Source organism: Lupinus angustifolius, chromosome LG08 (genome assembly GCF_001865875.1).
Source record: "Lupinus angustifolius cultivar Tanjil chromosome LG08, LupAngTanjil_v1.0, whole genome shotgun sequence".
In the NCBI taxonomy this organism is placed as follows: Eukaryota; Viridiplantae; Streptophyta; class Magnoliopsida; order Fabales; family Fabaceae; genus Lupinus; species Lupinus angustifolius.
Genome location: NC_032016.1, coordinates 19,352,524 through 19,371,652, shown reverse-complemented (window position 1 = coordinate 19,371,652; position 19,129 = coordinate 19,352,524). Strand labels below are relative to the sequence as shown.

The 19,129-nt window shown below is 35.3% G+C and overlaps 2 protein-coding genes across 5 annotated transcripts in view; one reads left to right on the top strand and one right to left on the bottom strand.

Annotated features, from left to right (window-relative positions):
- Positions 1–19,129, bottom strand: part of LOC109355022 (serrate RNA effector molecule-like) — a 25,592-nt gene extending 6,463 nt beyond the window's left edge. Inside the window, exons 1-13 of one of the 3 annotated variants that reach the window (XM_019597920.1) lie at positions 18,642–19,129; positions 16,205–16,332; positions 15,384–15,435; positions 15,007–15,081; positions 14,833–14,907; positions 14,652–14,699; positions 14,429–14,497; positions 13,540–14,340; positions 13,409–13,454; positions 12,167–12,459; positions 11,880–12,062; positions 11,390–11,450; positions 6,739–6,757 (exon numbers count right to left, since the gene is read on the bottom strand). In XM_019597920.1, the coding sequence (XP_019453465.1) occupies positions 11,390–11,450; positions 11,880–12,062; positions 12,167–12,459; positions 13,409–13,454; positions 13,540–14,340; positions 14,429–14,497; positions 14,652–14,699; positions 14,833–14,907; positions 15,007–15,081; positions 15,384–15,435; positions 16,205–16,332; positions 18,642–19,123 (2,313 nt within the window). In that variant the 5' untranslated portion in view covers positions 19,124–19,129 and the 3' untranslated portion in view covers positions 6,739–6,757. Of the gene's footprint in view, positions 1–6,738; positions 6,758–11,208; positions 11,451–11,879; positions 12,063–12,166; positions 12,460–13,408; positions 13,455–13,539; positions 14,341–14,428; positions 14,498–14,651; positions 14,700–14,832; positions 14,908–15,006; positions 15,082–15,383; positions 15,436–16,204; positions 16,333–18,641 lie in introns of those variants that run through there. The other 2 variants (XM_019597919.1, XM_019597921.1) reach the window with 2 other exon arrangements.
- Positions 3,851–8,973, top strand: LOC109355020 (protein FAR1-RELATED SEQUENCE 3-like). Of its 2 annotated transcripts, none has more exons than XM_019597917.1 (5): positions 3,851–4,095; positions 5,104–7,416; positions 7,501–7,590; positions 7,861–8,010; positions 8,491–8,973. In XM_019597917.1, the coding sequence occupies exons 2-5, from the start codon at positions 5,203–5,205 to the stop codon at positions 8,599–8,601; spliced, it is 2,565 nt and encodes an 854-aa protein (XP_019453462.1). In that variant the 5' UTR covers positions 3,851–4,095; positions 5,104–5,202; the 3' UTR covers positions 8,602–8,973. The 2 variants fall into 2 exon arrangements, with proteins under 2 accessions (XP_019453462.1, XP_019453463.1); XM_019597918.1 differs by lacking the exon at positions 3,851–4,095 and adding an exon at positions 4,200–4,293.

Genomic DNA, 19,129 nt, shown 5'->3' with positions numbered 1-19,129 from the left:
TGTGGCATCAAAGATATGGACATCTGAATTTCAGAAGTCTTGAAGAATTAAGCAAGAATGAAGATTTGATTGGACTCCCTCATATCAAAGCACCAGAATTATTGTGTGAATAATGTCTAACCAACAAGCAAATTAGGAACTCCTTTGTATCAAGCATTCCCTCAAGAACTACAAAACCTCTGGAATTGATCCACACTGATGTGTGTGGACCTTTTGAAGCAGATTCAATTGGTGGAAACAGGTACTTCCTAACATTCATTGATGACCACACCAGAAAGGTATGGATCTATCCACTGAAGAGGAAAAGTGAGGTTTTTGACAAATTTCTAAGGTTCAAGGCTCACGTAGAAAGGGAGAGTGAGCTGAAACTAAAACAATTAAGCTCAGATGGTGGAGGTGAGTACACCGCTACTGAATTCAGATAGTATTGTAGTAGAGAAGGGATCTATCATGAAATAACATCCCCTTATACACCTCAACACAATGGTGTAGCAGAAAGAAAAAATAGAACCCTTCTAAACATGGTCAGAAGCATGCTAAAAACCAAGAATATGTCAAAGGAATTCTTGGCTGAGGCTATATCAACTGCAGCCTACATAATCAATAGAAGTCCTACCAAGAAATTAGGCTACAAGACCCCTAAAGAAGCATGGTCTGGTCTTAAGCCAAATGTGAGTCACTTTAAGGTATTTGGCTCAATATGTTATGAGCATATACCTGAGCAAATAAGAAGGAAGCTAGAAGACAGGGGTGAGAAACTTGTACTATTGGGTTACCACTCCACTGGGGCATACAAAGTGTTTGATCCACTAAGCCAGGAATTCATGATTTGCAGAAATCTAAAGATTGATGAAAACCAGAGTTGGAGTTGGAACAAAAATGACTCTAGCCTGGAAACTGTGATGCAACTTGATGAAACCGAAGAGATGTCAAATGATGATGTAGAAAGGGCAATACAAAACAATGGTGATGGGACTCGTCCTAATACAATTGCTACAACATCTCAGAGAACAAGATAATTACCATCCAGATTCAGAGATTATGAAGTTTTCTCTAACTCTACAATAACTGCAGAAGGGGACTTTGTTCACATGGCACTGTTAGCTGAGATGGAACCTTTGAGCCTAGAGGAAGCACTTGAGCAGACACATTGGACTGAAGCTATGGAAGATGAGTTGAGGTCCATTGAAAGAAACAAATCATGGACCTTAACTACTCTACTAGCAGGGAAGAAAGCCATAGATGTAAAGTGGGGATTCAAGACCAAACTAAGTCCAAATGGCGAGGTTTCAAATTACAAAGCTAGACTAGTTGCAAAAGGATTTTTGCAAAAGAAAGGGCTCGATTATGATGAAGTCTTTGCACATGTGGCTAGGATTGAAACAGTCAGGCTTGTAATTGTCATGGCAAGCTCAAAAGAATGGACAATTCAACAAATGGATGTAAAATCTGCATTTTTGAATGGTCCTATTGATAAGGAAGTATTTGTCAAACAACCACCTGACTTTGAAGAAAAAGGCAGAGAAGAAAAGGTGTACAAATTGATAAGGCTCTCTATGGGCTAAAACAAGCACCAAGAGCATGAAATAGGAGAATAGATGCATTTCTACTTCAGCTAGGATTCACAAAGTGCACAACAGAATATGGTGTATATGTCAAAGGAAATGATGTAGAAGATCTACTCATCCTGTGCAGAAGAAAAGGTGTACAAATTGCATAAGGCTCTATATGGGATAAAACAATCACCAAGAGCATGGAATAGGAGAATAGATACATTCCTACTTCAGCTAGGATTCATAAAGTGCACAACAGAACATGGTGTATATGTCAAAAGAAATGATGCAAAAGATCTACTCATCCTATGCCTCTATATGGATGATCTCCTAATCACTGGTAAAGATCTACACAAAGTCTTAGCATTCAAGCAGGAAATGCAAACTGAATTTGAAATGACAGATCTAGGAGAATTATCATATTTTCTAGGCATATAATTCAAAAGAACCAAGCTTGGTATGTTAATGTATCAAAAGAAATATACAACACATGTACTCTAGAGATTTAATATGTTGAATTGCAATCCAGTAGCAACACCTGTTGAGGTTGGAAATGTGCTTTGTCAAGAAGAAGAAGAACAACCAGTAAAGAAGACATTGTTTAGGCAAATGGTAGTTTTATTAAGATACATTTGTAACTCAATGCCTGATATTGCTTATGGAGTTGGATTGATTAGCAGATTCATGTAGAATCCAAAACAGAATCACTTGCTTGCTGTGAAAAGGGTGCTTAGATATTTGAAAGGCACAATTGTGTATGGAATCTTGTATCCAACCAATTTGGACAGTAGAAGAAGCACATTAACTGGGTTTTCAGATGTTGATTGGTCTGGAGATAAATCAGATAGAAAAAACACAACATGGTATCTATTCCACTTAGGCAATGCACTTGTGAGTTGGTGTTCCAAGAAGCGGGATGTTGTTGTCTCATCATCATGTGAAGCTGAGTACATTGCAGCTAGCATGAGTGCATGTCAGGCTGTGTGGTTAGACACTTTAATGGATGAACTGAAGCTGAAAACAGAGATTGGAGTGCAACTGATGATAGACAATAAATTTGGCATTGAATCATGTTGCTCATGGAAGAAGTAAGCACATAGAGACTAGATTTCACTACATTAGAGATCAAGTAAGCAAAGGAAGAGTGAAGCTGAATTATTGCACTTCAGAATATCAATTGGCAAATGCACTAACCAAACCTTCGAAGAAAGAAAGGTTTGAGAGTTTGAGAATGAAGATAGGTGTAAGAAATGGGTTATGAATGCTGAATTAAGGAGGAGTGTTAGAAATAATGTAATTTCAACCTTAATAACAGAAAATGTGGAGACACTAGTAGAAGTTTAGTAGAAATTTAGGAATAACAGAAAATGAAGAAACTTCCACCAGTAGAAATTTGTGTTATTTAAGTCTGTTATTCTGCATTTTGATTAATAACAGAAAATATACATTCATCCACCATTACTCTAAAAAATCTATCATTTTCTTCTTTAATCTTCTTCGATATTTTTCCCTTTTTTCCCTGCATACTCTGAGTATGTCACAGTATTTTAAAAATTTGAAATTAAATTTCAAGTATGGAAAATAATTTCCTAGTCTATGTTTTTAGTTGATGGGAAAATTAAAAGTACTTTAGCGTTTACAGTTTTACAAAACATTTGCCAGTTTTATTTTTTTAGTAGATTGGCGTAATACTTTTTAGCTGATGGTATGATAATGATTGAACATCCAAAAGCATCAAATCCATTAATGAAAAGGTTGTCATTTTATGTAATTTTTATTGTCTTGCAATTTTAATGGAGTAGTAACACATAATCAAATGATAATTACATAAATCAAATAAAAAACAGAATACCAACCAGGAATTTATGTAAACTTATTTGTAGTAATGAAAGTCATTTACATTTAAAAAAATAAATCCCCATAACATAGGTGGTAGATAATTTTTTAAGCAAGATATTAGAGGTTCAATGTTGGGGTGTATAAAAAAATTGCTTTGTTGAGGGAAGAAAGTGTTTTGTAAAAAAAGAAAAAAATAACAATGCAAAATTAATTTATATTTAAAAATTGGAATTATTTAGTCTTAATGAATCATAAAAAAGAAGCACTTAAATGTATGAGAAATATAATTAAAAATTTATATACCATCACTATATTATTTATTTAAAAATTTGGACTATTTTTTTAATAAAAATAAATTAAATATTAATAGTGTATAATATAATAATAATAAAAAAAATTCATAAAGCATCAAAATAAAAGAAAGGTTAATGCAGTTATAGTGTATTCATCTGCAACAAAGAAAATGGAATTAGAAGAAAACACAAACCGGGTTTGTTTCTGAGTTGGGCAACTTCAACTCGTTCTCACTCAGCTCCTGGCTACGCTGAAATTCATGCTCTTCTTCCTTTCAACTCAAAACCCTAATTCCCAACACAAAAGGGTACCCTCCAACCCAAGGGATTTTGGGACATAGAACGCAGCGTTTTGATTCTACTCACAATCTCAGCCTCAACTCAAATCTTCTTCTTCTTCTTCCCCCCAGGTTGGTGAATTTTGATTTTTTGGCTCTAATTTCTTGTTCATTGGCAACATGTAATGCATAAAGTTTGAGTTTTGAGAGTACCAAATTTTCCTTTTTTGTTGGAAATGTGTGATGGGAGAGCCAAATGATCAAATCTTTGTCAATGAGTTGTAATGACAATGGTCTTTGAGAATTTTGAAACTGTAAACATGATTTTGGGTCAGTATTTGTTGTATTTATTTGTGATAATGTGGTATTCTCTAGGTCATAAATTTTTGTATTTAATTGTATATTTGTTGAAGCTATAATGGACTTGTGTTATGGAAATTTGATTCTAACTATACGATAGTTTGTAGAATTTCCATTGTTAGAATTTTCTTTCCACAAGGCAAAGTTAATCTATTTTCAAATTAAGGGATTTCTTAACATATATAAAATATTGTAAATAAAAAAAGAGGCCTGATGAATGAGGCTCTCACCTAGTGTAGCCGATCTTACCCCTACAAACAAAGAGACCGCTTTCAAGATTTGAAACCGTGACCTCAAGCTTCAGGTCACGAGGTAGAACAACCTTACCGTTAGGTTGAGGCTCATCTTGTTATATAAAATTTTAACTTTGTTAAATATTTATCAAAATGGTGATTTTGTCATTAGTGTTAAGGTTAAAATCTCATCATTTGGTCGTGTCTTTAAGTGAAACTGTTAGATACTTTTAATTAATTTACCCAAGCTGCCTACAAGGCTATAAATACAACCATCCTTCCAGGGTTTGAGTAAACTAGTATTTGCATGCTGAAGGATTTATGATATCTGTAATCAGATGTCATTTGATAATGTTGGTGATTTAGCATTTTACACTTTCGGCAATTCCTTCATCTTAATTAATTATATACTACCCTTCCAGCAATCAACCTTTCTTCTGGATTCTAGAATTTGAAAATTATTTTGTATGTTCATGATCATATATTTTCTTGGAGCTTTTGGGACATAACGTACTTAGCCAGTGCCTTGTGTATGTGGATAATCCAGGCAATTTCCATCACTGCTCCAAAAGGATAAGCATGAGTCACCTTTTCTAGTCCTTTCAAGGAAGGCCATTAAGGCGTTCTTATCATTAGCTACACTGTCATGGATGTCGAAGCAGTAGATGAAGGGGGAAACAGTGATAGAACTGTTTCTGAAAATGTTTCAGATGAAAAAGGCCAGAGACAAATTATGATTGTAAACTTGGCTGAAAGCCAAGTAAATAATCAGGATGGTGATGCATATAAGAAACCACAACTAGGCATGCTGTTTGAATCTGAGGATGCTGCAAAAATATTTTATGATGCATATGCAAGGCATGTAGGATTTAGCATCCATGTTGGTCAATTCAGTCGTGCTAAGCCTGATGGTAAAATTATAAGTTGGGACTTTGCTTGTTCCAGAGAGGTATTGAAAAGGAAGAATGTAGTGAGTTGCAGCGCAATGCTTAGGATAGAGAAAAAAGATGCAAACTGGATAGTGACAAAGTTTGTTGAGGACCATAATCATTCATTGGCTTCCACAAGTAAGGTGCACCACCTTCGACCCCGTAGGCATTTTGCAGGTGCTGCAAGGAATGTAATGGATACATCTGATGCTAGTAATGGTATCTATGCTTCCATGGATGACATTCCTTTAGAACCGATTGGTAATATCAGAAGTTCCTTTCCAGTAGAAAAATGTCACCCAACCCGAAACATCGGGCCTTTTGCCTGCGAAGGATATTCTCGAAAGAGGACTCTTGGAAGAGATGCTCACAATCTTCTGAATTATTTTAAGAAGATGCAAGCAGAAAACCCTGGCTTCTATTATGCAATACAGCTTGATGATGAGAACCGCATGACAAACGTATTCTGGGCTGATGCAAGGTCGAGAACAGCTTATTATTATTTTGGTGATGCAGTAACTTTTGACACGATGTATAGACCAAATCAATATCAAGTCCCATTTGCTCCCTTTACAGGAGTCAATCATCATGGTCAGATAGTTTTATTTGGTTGTGCATTACTTTTGGACGAATCTGAATCATCCTTTACTTGGCTGTTCAGGACATGGCTATCTGCTATGAATAATCGTCCGCCTGTTTCTATAACCACTGACCAAGATCGAGCCATACAAGCGGCTGTTACCCAGGTGTTTCCAGAAAGTCGCCACTGTATTTGTAAGTGGCACATTTTGAGAGAAGGTCAAGAACGTTTGGCTCATATTTACCTTGCTCATCCTTCATTCTATGGGGAACTATATAGCTGCATCAGTCACTCTGAGAGTATAGAAGATTTTGAATCTACATGGAAGTCTCTCATAGATAAATATGATCTCCAGAAAAATGATTGGCTTCAGGCAGTGTATAATGCTCGCAAACAATGGGCCCCTGTTTACTTTCATGGTACTTTTTTTGCTGCACTCACTCCAAGCCACGGGATTAGCTCCTTTTTTGAAGGCTATGTAAATCAACAGACAACCCTGCCTTTATTTTTTAAGCATTATGAAAGAGCTCTTGAGCATTCATTGGAAAAAGAATTAGAAGCAGATAACAATACCATTTGCACAACACCTGAATTGAAGACTCCATCACCAATGGAACATCAGGCTGCAAATTTGTACACTAAGAAGATTTTTACAAAGTTTCAGGAGGAACTGGTAGAAACTTTTGTGTATACTGCAAATAATGTTGAGGATGATGGCTTTGTCAGTAAATACAGGGTTGCAAAATATGAACACGACCACAAGGCGTACATGGTCACATTAGATATTTCTGAAATGAAGGCAAATTGTAGCTGTCAGATGTTTGAGTACTCGGGCATTCTTTGTCGACATATATTGACTGTCTACACTGTTACAAATGTTCTTACCCTTCCATCGCACTACATTTTGAAACGGTGGACAAGGAATGCAAAATCCAATTTTGTAACAGATGAAAGAACACCAAATCCGCTTGGCATTGAAAGTCTCACCTTGCGTTTTAATAGTCTATGTCGAGAAGCCATTAAGCTTGCAGAAGAAGGGGCAATAGCTGTTGAGACTTATAACACTGCAATGGATGCTTTAAGAGAGGTTAGTAAAAGGGTTGCAGTTGTTAAGAAAAATGTTGCAAAAGTCACACCCTCAAGCACTCAGGGTAACAGAGACAGTCAAGAAGATAACAGCAAGAAGAGCCTTTCATTAATTTCTGAAGTCATCCCATCATTATGGCCTTGGCAAGATTCAGTGACACAGCGCTTTAATCTCAATGACATTAGCTTTCCTGTTACTGATTTGAATCATCCTACCATGGCTCCGATTTCCATTCACCGGGATGGTGGTCCCGTAGATAACACAGTATTGATCTGAATTGCCCTTATAATTATTATTGCTTTGAAGTTGCTGATGATTGCTTTAGCTGACTATTATTTATTTACATAGGTTGTCCTTAATAGTTTCAAGTCTATGACTTGGGTTATAGAAAATAAGAGTTCAAGCCCATTCAGTAAAGTTGCAGTGATCAACATGAAGGTATATATATCTGCAACCTATGTTCTCTTTCGACTTGCAGTCTTGGCATCATATACCCTTTAGTTGGAAGAGATCAGCCTCTCTTCAAATCTCCATTTAATATTTGTGCTCTCCGCAGAAAATCTTAACACACTTGGTTATTTCACATTTTCACTTACCATATTGCTCTCTACCTGAGCTATAAAGTAGTAATTGTGTTTAGATAACATGTATATATTGCTAGAAAATTTCTTATCTACTTGTTAATTATTTTTTCCTCCCTCTTTGTAGCTGCAAGATTATGGCAAAAGTCCTTCAGGAGAGAGAAACGTACAATTCAGGGTGACGAGGGTCACTTTGGAGCCTATGTTGAAGTCTATGGTTCACATCAGTCAGCAGCTCGCTGTACCAGTCAATAGAGTTGCTGTTATCAATCTTAAGGTATGAAAACTTGGACAACAGAATTCTACTCTTCCTAGTTCCCTACCATTTTACAGTCCAATGTAAGATTTTCGGGTGTAATAATTTGCTCCTGCAGTTCTCACATGTCAATGAAACCTCAGAATAGGAGGCATGGGGTGTCTGATAATTTGAATGTTTCTGGATTTTAAATTTGCCTGCCATAACCTTTTTCAAAATGTATTGAACTAGGACCTATGCTTTCTCCCTGTTCATTTTACTTAAGGGGAAAGAATTGCCTTGGATTTAAAGTTTATGCATATCTTGATATTATACACACTGGAAACAAACTCTTTGCTTACGGGCGTGTGTGAGCCCTATGCACCGGGCCTCCCTTTTTGATTCCAGAATTCCTTGCACATATGTGCTTCATTATGCAATATAAGCAAATGTGTTATTTTATATTGTATAAGATTGTATCTTATGTATTTTAGATTATTTTGATTGTTGTACTTGTTTCAGCTCCAGGATACAAAGACAAGTAGTGGGGAAACAGAGGTGAAATTCAATGTTTCTAAAGACACATTAGGTTCCATGCTGAGATCTATGAACTTCATCCAGGAGCAGCTATGAGATTTGTAACTTGTAAGCATTATATTTCCAAGTATTATGGATACTCTCATCATATCCATGAGGGACATTGTTTTTTTAAAGGTTTGCCATGTTGATAAACATTCATGATTCATGTACCTAGAGAATCTTCAATATTATATTAGTGTAAGTAGTTAGGAATTTATTGTTTATATTAGAATTAGCTTTTTTGTGTTTTTCTTCTGTCCTTCCCTTATCTCCTATAGCTTATAGATTATACACTATTCTCATTATGGAAACATATTTTGTACACGAAGTTATGTAGAGCCAGAAATTAACTAAGGAACATTGTTTACCCTTTTTCTTCTGCATATGGGTATGGGATATAATGTGATGCGTTTTTGTAGTTTTTTTCATATTTCAAATCTTAATGTTTTTTGTTTATTTAGAAATAGGACCAACAATGTGGTTGCGTCTTTGGTCCACCGAGTTATCAAACTCCAAAGTGCAAAAAATAAATTACTAAATTGTTATTATAGATTATAAAATGACAAATGACCCAAATTTTATTAAATTTCATGTGCGGCTGTGAATAATTTAATAAAAAATTCTGGTTACTTTTGTAATTAAGGACATGTTTATGGCACATTAATGGTTAATATGCCATTTTCTTGTTTTTCTCTTCTATTGGTAGATTTATCTCCTTTTTTTAAGATGGTTGTCTATACTATATATGACTATAGTATCTGAAGTAAGACTAATTGTTGGTGAGAAATTAAAACAATTAGAATTGATCGAATATCATAGATTTTATCTTTCTTTTTTTTATTTTCTCATCCTTTTGGATAAAAAACTAATTACTTTAGGGGTGTGTAACAGTCTCTCTCAATAAGTGTCGCTCTCAAGAATTGAACTTTTAATCTTATGGTCATTCTGAGAATCTAGTAAGGCTTTACCCTACTAGACCAACACCTTATTGATATCATAGATTTTATTTGAATAGCCAAAATTTTAAAGATAAATGTATATGGTTTTCTTAAGTGATATATGTTTACTAAAAAAACTTTAAATCTTAACATAGTTCTCTATGAGTTTTTATATGAGAACTGAAGAATTGTTTATGTTTAGAAAGATTTTATTTTTAAAGAATTGTTTATGCATATAAACATATAAACAAATGAAATGAATCTAAACGATGGGTACTTTGGATAGTTAGAAAATACAGGAACCTTAGACAAGTCTGTGTTCAATATTCTAACTATTCCTGGCCTTAGCCATCTCAACAAAGGAAATTATTGGAGCCCGATTCAACCGTAAAAGTTGGTTCGTGCGAGTCGGTTCAACCAATAAACCAGTCTCATATTGATACAATATAATAATTATATTGGTTATGTAATTATATCTGCTAAAACTGGCTATACCATCTGGTTTTTAATTGAAATGTTATACTAGCCGAATTTTATTTAAAATTAATATTTTAATGAAAAAAAATATTGATTTTTTATTGATTTTAATATTAATGTTAATATGCTATATATGTATATGTAACTTTACCGGTATGGGGTTTAATTAGTGAATCACCGGTTGATATTATACCATTATACTAATATCCAAACCAGTTTAGTAACAGAAATATATTAAAATCATTGCTATTCAACATTCAATAATAATAATAATAGAATGAGAAATGTCATATCCTTTAGAGGAGGAATGTTGTTGTGGCATATATCTTGATCTTGAGGAATAAAGCTTCAGGATAATTATTAAATGAATAAAGCATCCAAGACCATAATAAAGCGTCTGACATTCGATATACGTAAGCGGATGAAGAAGTGTCGATGCACTTATTTATTTCTCTATTTAAGAAACCTTTCTACTTAAAATGAAGTATCAAATTTCTAAAGGATTTGCTTGTAAAAATAATAATTCCAAAGGCTTTTATTTCTGATGTCTTGAAAGTGATCGACAAAAAAATTTCTTATACTTTCATTACTAGTTAAAAAGTAAACCAGTTTCCCCCCTTTTCATATTCTTGTGTATACGTGTTGTGACGTATAATAAATACAAAAGAACTATGAAATTAAAACAAACTTTTTATACTACCAAGGGATGCATTGTTATCCCAACCAACAAGTATTGCTAGGAGGAATTAAATTATTTATCTTTTCTAAGAATTTGGTAGAATCTTATCCTGTTAAACCAATATTTTATTAGTAAATGACAACAATCTGGTAAGAGATAAGAACAATAAATTATAAATCCTAACCATATAAGAATATGACATAAATAAATAAAAAGGTCATTTATTTTCAAATCTGACCACTTGAGTAAGATCCAATTATCAAGATTAATTTACTTTCAGTTCTCACAAGGCAAACAAGTATAAACTCACTAAGACGTGCTCAGTAAAATTAATGAATAAAGTTATCATACAAATAAAAAAAAATAGTTTGATACTTTTTTATATATAAATTGTGATTTAAAACACATTGATTTTTAGTTATGACTTTTATCTTCTAGAAGATAAAAGTATTCTTAATATAAAATATTCAAAATATGTAATTTCAAATCTAAAAGGTCCACACAAATTTAGCACTTTAAAGATATAATTATCTAACATTTCTGTAAAAATATATAAACCAGTCACAATAAAATTAAGATGTAAACTCTAGTACAATATTAAAGTTACTATGCCAGAAGTGTAACTACATTGATAAAATAGAAAAGTGATCCAAGAAATTCACAGAAGAAAATAGAGCCTGATCCCATTATTATTATTATCATCATTATTTATTAACAATGGGAATGGTAGAGTACCCACCAATGATACCTATAAACTCCGATAGTCTATGACAGTGACCTCGTCATCTGGGGCATCCAGATCTTGATAACTGCACCACCATTGGCCAAATAAGTATTATATATACAAAAATCAATCACACACAACAAAGGAAGAACTTGAACTAGAAAATTGATATCCACATTTTTTTCCTATTATTTGGATATCATCCTCACCTTTGCTAGTTCTTTTTTTCCTTTTTAATTCTCTGGTCATAATAGATAACGAAAGAATAAAAGTATACTTTCAATTGAACTCCCCTTTCACAGATAAATAAAAGGTAATAAGCTCAATCTATCAGATTATGAACAAATAAGCGATGCAATGAAGTGTTACCTAAGCGTTTTTAACCCAAGTAAAAAGGACAAACATAATATGCTATTTGAGAGGATTTCAAGAGCAAAGATCACAGAAATGAGTGGGGAAGGAGCTGATTAGAAATACCAAATGATTAGACATGGTGAAGCAGCAGAACATTTACCTTCGCATCTGTCGAGGATCAGGTCTAAAACCTGGAGGAACAGCAACTATTGGAGCCGGTCCACCCATATGAGGGCCAGACCGCATCTTTCTTACAGGGTTATCATATGAAGATGGTCCTCCTTGCTCTCTCAGCATCTGCATTGCAACTTCTGGCGGAGCAGGAATAAAGGGTCCCAAAGGCCTGTACAGTTACAAATCTATAATCACCAATCAAATCTTAAAAGAAAATTAAAAAAGAGAGGATAAGATTGTGGAGAGGAAGGAGAAATGGAAGCAGTAACCAACCCGGCACCAGGTAGAGGCATCAACACTTGTGGAGGAGGGGGCATATCCGAGGCAAAAGGAGGTACACCAGGCCCTCCATATGAATCATACATTGTTTCATCATGGTCTCCGATCTCAAGTGCCTTAGACTGCTGATCACGGGATGGAGAACTATCATGCCTATCTCCATTTATTCTGTCATTCTGATCATAGTCTCGCCGATTACCACGATCATCTCTCAACCGACCCTCGAGACCACGATCATCTCTCAATCGACCCTCAAGACCTAATCTTCCCCTTAAAGGCTTGTCCTTCTATAAGTAGAACAAAAAATGGAGTGTAAGAATATGAAAATCAAACAACTTTGACATTGCTCAGAAATACAATGCTAAGTTTAAGCCACAAAGGTTGATACATCAGATTATTTTTTGGGTACTAACAAGGGTATCCCCTCTCCATATGGGTAAGGAACTAATCCCTTTCAGGGTGTGGCTGCCCCTCCCAACAAGTGTCGTTCCCAGGTATCTAACCCTTGACCTTTTGGTCTTGCTGGGGATCGAGCAAAGCCTTACACCACTAGACCAACTTCTTGTTTGCAATAACATATGCAGCATACATTCAGAAGAAAATTAAAAAACTTGACTATTTGGCAAGCTGTGCTGACCCACATCAGTGCCAAAATGCCAAATTAGGGATACAAAACTAACTACCAAAATTTATACACAAAAAGGTTCTCACAACAGGATCATAAAGATAATTCTATCAAATCATGCATCACTTTTAGTAATAACTTTCTTCTAGGTGTTGAGAATATGATGTACATATTTGTCTAGATTTATTGAATAGTGAAGTGTTAGTGAACATTATTTATGATAGAACATTATGGTGTCGTTCGATCGATGTAGTCGACCTCACTCAGCAGGATTAAAGTTTGGTTGTTGTTTGTATTGCATAGTAAAGTCTAACAAAACATTAATTATAGGATACAGGCTCTATTGTGTGATTAGGGAGTTTCATAATCATCATATGTACTCTTCTCTAGCTCTCTGTGGTATCAAAGCCTCTAAAGACTTGATAGTCTAGAGTTTGATCTTAGCCACCCTCATTCTTCTAAATAAAAGGTTAAATTTCAGCACTTGGTAAAGATAGGCCTCCACATTGTCCATGTTCAAGCTCAAAGCCCTCTTGCAAAATGGGCAGGTTAGATATATAAAACCATTCATGTACTTTTATATATATTGTAAATCAAAATTAGTAGTCTACCTGAGGTTGTTGCATGACAGGATTTCCACCAGGAGCATCGGGATCACTACAGCAACAATAAGACCACTGTAAGTCATATTTCCACCAACACTTGCAAACGCAAAAACAAAGAAGCACTAGTTGTTACTTACTTCATGTAATTTTGAAAATATAGATCCTCACACACTTTTGAAGTTTGTTCCACTACAAGCTCTGGGTGTTTTAGCTTAAGATGTTTGTGCACAAATTCAGATGCATGGAAAAGCTTTGTGCAACCCTTAGCTCCACAACCATACTTCCACCCATACTTCTCATCCCTGATTTTTCTTACATATGGATCCAATACTTCAGCTGCTGCAGCCTCTATCTTCTCCTTACCAGTCATTACTTCCAAGGGATCCTGACCATTCAGCCTCCCCTGCCAAAATAGGTCAAGTTTCTTCTCCCATTCAGCACTTGATTTATCTGTTTCTTCATGAACTATTCCTTCTGACCTCACATGCCTTAAACCCTTGGCCTCATGAGTCTCAATCATACCATAATAATCTACACCATGAATCTGCCAAAGATATGTAATAAGTATGTCCAGAAGCTCAACACCCTCCAGACCTTTAACAGATGTTTGGCCCCGTATAATTACTATTGGACAAACAGATCCACTGTGAGCCTTATCACCATTTTTATTGTGATTACTGCTGCATAAAACATTATCTTCAATCCCCTTTTCTTTGTCAAGCTTACGAACAAGGGCCTGAGCCTGTTGAATGTCTGTTTGTATACGTCTAGGTTCAGAACTGATAGGGTGAGCCTTTGGAGCAGCTGAGAAATCATTATCTTTATTAGATCCCCTACCATGCCTTCTTCGTTTACCCCCAGTCTCTGCTTCCTCCTCTGAATTTGGCTCACTAGCTTGCCCTGATTTGCTGGACTTAGAGGCATTTAAACCAGGATTTCTGCATCGATTGTCATACAATATGTGCATCATAGGAAGAATATTAAAGAATAAGGAAAGGCAGACAGAGGGAGAGGATAAGATCATACAGGTCTAACGTTCCACTCTGCAAATCAAGCAAAAAATCCTTTGCCAGCTGTCGAGCATTTTCATTCCTCCTAAAAGATGATGAACCAGATACGAATCACTACAAATTAGATATCTTAACGAAAACTATGGTCCATCTGCCAATCTAGGTAATGACCCATCAAAGTTAAGAGGATAAAATGCTCAGTTCTTCATTACTAGACTGTAAGATAGATATAAACTCACCTTTCGATGACTGTAAGTAAGTTTGTTGGATGATATTTATCTTTCAACCTACATCAAAAGGTAAAACAAATAATGGAAAGAACATCAGCACTCTTGAACTATTCACACTATGGTGAATTGTACTTTGGGTAGTAAACATTTCAAGATTGAACAACAAACTTTACAAGGAAAAAACACACACCACTCCTCATCCTTGTGAGCATTAAAATAAGCTCGTTTTTGGGTGGAAATGTACTCTGATTTGTATTCTTGATACCTAGAAAGTCGTACACAAAAGCCATTCATCACTGAACATCCCAAAAACTCTTTAGGATGCATAAAAACAATACGAAGGATGTTACTTTCCAGAACTTACCTGCGTTCTGCTTCAGCTGGTAGTATGTCATCCTCAAGCTCCTGAATGAATTGCTTGTAAGACATCAATCCCTCTCTGGCACAACTCACAAATATCTTATTGTTAATGTCTTTACATCCTTAATATATAATTAAAATCAAATTTGTCTAAGAACATCCATAATCGCAACAGAGTTTTGATCTAGGCCTTCTTCAATGGTAACAGTAAGTTTTGTGTAGTGAAATTCAGACTACACTATATAGGCATGTTTGCCATATGTCCTTCATCAGATACTTTCCTACTGATAAAATTCCTTATCTATATTAGAGAATAAACACTTGATACAAGGGGTAATATTTATTCATTGATGGTTTGGATTAAAAAATTATAAAACTGACCTTTGTGCACCACCACCAGGCATGTCTGCATAACCACGATTGGATTCCAAATCTGCAAAAAGTAACACCAAAAACATTATAACATATAACAGTAAGTTGACTCTGTCCCAAAAAAGAAATGTGAACACTTGAATCTTGCTACCACATAAGAGTTAAGATGTGCTGCTCTTCAAATATGTAGACAACATTGGTTCCACATTTAGACACAAAAATTAGCAATTTACGAAGTAAAATTAGAAGGAGCAAATGATGAACTGCCTATGTTGTTCTCTGAGGATAACAAAGTATGCAGTATGCGTAATGCTTATTGCTGTTTATTGTTGGGAATTGCAGTCTTCACTCTTCTGGTTTAGTTTTGGGGGTGTTAGAGTAAATTTAAAAAGTTGGATTTTGGCTTTTAGGGACATTGGCTAAATAGTAAATCTGGGAATTTGGATTAGATATCTTTTCCTTGCTCGACATAGTTCATAGGGTTTAGACGTTCCGTAGAAAACTTAGCTAGAACATTATGGAAATGTCATTTATCATATGGTATAATTTCAATTAGTTTTACTTCACCTGTACCTCTACTGGTACTAGTACGTGTACCCATAGCCATACAAAACTAAGCAATAACATAACCAATTTAACACACATCAAAGGTAACACAACACAGTGAATAAGCCATGAAATTAAAGAGTAAGAATCATAAGCTGTTGTGCGTTTATACTTTCTTATTTTAAAAAGAGGCGAAAGTATAATTTATTTCAAATTTGAGAAATGATAATGAGTAGAATTAATGATACAGATAAAATGGAATTTGTTAGCAACTATTAACGTACCAGGAATCCCATTTTGATATCCCCCTCCAGAACGACGTCCAAACCTTCCATACGACCTCTCATCTACATAACCACCTCTTCCACCAACTCCCCGTTCATAGCCACCATAACGATCATATCCAAATCTGCTATAGTCAGATGATGAGGCAAAGTAAGAAAAACAATGATTTGATAAAGTGTGATGTATAAATTAGGGTAATAAAAGGAGGAAAAAGAAGTAGATGAACTAAATTCAACTAGCAGAGAGAAACAAAAGTATGTTAAGCATTACAGCTTAAAACATTTTTCCATTACAACATAACGAACGATATCCTACCATGCCTTATATCTCTCATAGAAGCAATTTAAATAACATCATTGAGCATATACAGTGCTAAATCTCTCCAAACAAAACAATTTATCTTGAAGTAGTCTGGTTAAAATTGTGTAATTTGTATTCTTTCAAATAATTACGATGTTAGTAACCATAAAAGTGGGCATGCCCTGAGCTTCATTGGTATTAATTACTAAGGATTGTGTCAGAATTATAGAAGATACTCAAATTTGTCTTTATGCAATTTCTATTACTTCTTTTAAATCATGACATAAGAAACAATCAATTCCTTTATATACCAGATTCTAGCAAAGCATTAATTGATTCGTTTAACGTTATCTCTTCCTCCTCTACATGGTGACACCATGGCTATCAAAATATGAATTGAAAGATTATAATCATGAATTGAAACTTATCATTACTAAATTAACATAAGATATATTTTAATACAATTAAATGCATATATAAAAATAAAATAATTTCTTTATTTCCTTCTTATATACATTAATTATTGAGACTTTTCATGATTTTCCCGGTTAAATTTAATTATTATTTATTCAGAAAAAATTTGTATTTATTAAAACATTAATCTGTTGGTATCTTTCAAAACATCCTCTATCAAGATTAATTACTATTTAGTCAGAATGTATAAAAAACCTAATTTTGTTCAGCAACCCTTGACTTCCCCTCTTCTCAGCCGCCACTGACCATCTCAGATGTACAGATCTGAGGTGTGTTTCACCTCCCATCTACCCTACCACTCTCATTACCAGCGCTAGGAAACCCATCCTACTACCAGAAACTCATTGTCGCAAGAGCAACCATGCCCCACAACTTGAATCTCTTTTTGCTGCTTTTATCAAGTTGATCCCTTTTATGGAAGCCAACTTCTCAGATCTCTCCGGCAATAAGATTCCAATCACACCCATCCATTTCTACCTTAGCTCGTTACCCTGAAGTGGTCGTTTGGCTCCCTACCACCACTTTGAGATCTGTACAGTTGTAAAGGAAGTAGAAGCGAGATTCCAGAATGATTCTTTGTTTCAGTATATGGTTCTAGACTCAAAACAAAGGTCCATGCGACGTGTATCGCTGGAATGATGACTGGCATGAGTTGAATTCCATCTACCATACATGAATTGAATTACAACATAAAACAGAGCATCAGAAGCAGTTGAGTTCATTTTCCAGAGTCTTCCCATAGTTTCTACAGATCACAGATACTTTCATAGAAGTTCTCTTTTAAAATTAAAGAATTAATTATCAGCAATTCAGCATCCTCAGTTTTCTCCACAGAATACCAAAAGCACGGATGCGGCCTAGTTTTCATGTATAGTTGAATAACACAGTAGGATTACAAATAGTTTTACTTGCTATTAGCCTATGACTTTTCAAGTTCACCAATTTACTCAGGTGAGTCAGGTCACAATTCAAAGAGACCTAAAAGGATGTCACTGTTTGTTTGGGGATGGGAGCTTAAATAGAACTTAAATCTGAAAGGGATAAGTATCACAATGACCAAGAACATCAGATCAATGGATATGGGGAAAATCTATAAAAAAAAATACAAAAGCAACAGAATTCTGATCAACCGGAACACTACTAACTTAAAGATACAAATTTGATTGAGTGAGGCATCTGACTAAGCCCTTTTGAGAGACCCAAACCAGCATACAAATTGGTTTATCCTTCTTTTTATAGTTATCCACAACATAAACACATTATTCCGATTGCAAATAAACTTCAATAAAATTGAACACAAATCTGTAACATCTACGAATATTTGTAAAATCCTCAAAAACAGTTTAACAAATCAACCTGCCTTACCCAACCAGACAAAAATTAAGAAATGTACCAATTACCTGACAAATAACACAGTATTCAACAAATGCAAACAATTTCCTTCAGAAACTAAAACATAGATCATAACATCCACCCTTCAGTAAATCCCAAATCAGCTAAAAAAAAGAGAAAATCGCAGTTCATTGCGGAAAATAACTAAAATCATATCAATTATCTAATAATCAAATGAATTCAGTTCTTATAATCAGACAATGAAGACAAACTTTCTAGCTATTAACAGTTTCACGTAAAGGCAGTTAAACAAACTAAAACTTGCATCACCTGTCATCATGTCCATAACCACCACCGCGAGGACTATCTCTTCTGGAGCGCTTATACGGCGGAGGGGAGCGCCTCGACGCTGGAGAATAACGTCGACCGCGGTTAGAAGGGCTAAGGCTGCGTCGGCGCTTGAAGTCCCTATCTCTGTCTCTGGGATGTACCGGCGGAGGGGGCGTGCGGTGATCATAGTAATCCGGTGGAGGTGGACGGCGATTAGGATGGCGATCGAAGTCCCTGTCGTCCCTCCTGTCACGCCTCCGTGGAGGTGGAGGCGGAGGGAGGTGGTGGTGATCGGGGGCGGAGGAAGGAGAAGGAGGAGGGGATTGCGATTTGGATTTGTGAAGAGAGGAATCGGTGGGGAAATTGATAACTTCCGCCATTGAAATTGAAAGAAGAATAAACCCTAATTGGTGGTTCAGAAATTGAGAAAGTGAAGTGAGGGAAAGTGTGTGAAGTTTATTGAAAAAGATATGGCAGTACATCCACGT

Excerpts from the sequence above, each read along its gene's own strand:
- LOC109355020 (XM_019597917.1), top strand. The coding sequence starts at position 5,203 with ATGGATGTCGAAGCAGTAGATGAAGGGGGAAACAGTGATAGAACTGTT. Across the intron at positions 7,417-7,500 it reads GTGGTCCCGTAGATAACACA|GTTGTCCTTAATAGTTTCAA; the intron begins GTATTGATCTGA and ends TTATTTACATAG. Across the intron at positions 7,591-7,860 it reads TTGCAGTGATCAACATGAAG|CTGCAAGATTATGGCAAAAG; the intron begins GTATATATATCT and ends CCCTCTTTGTAG.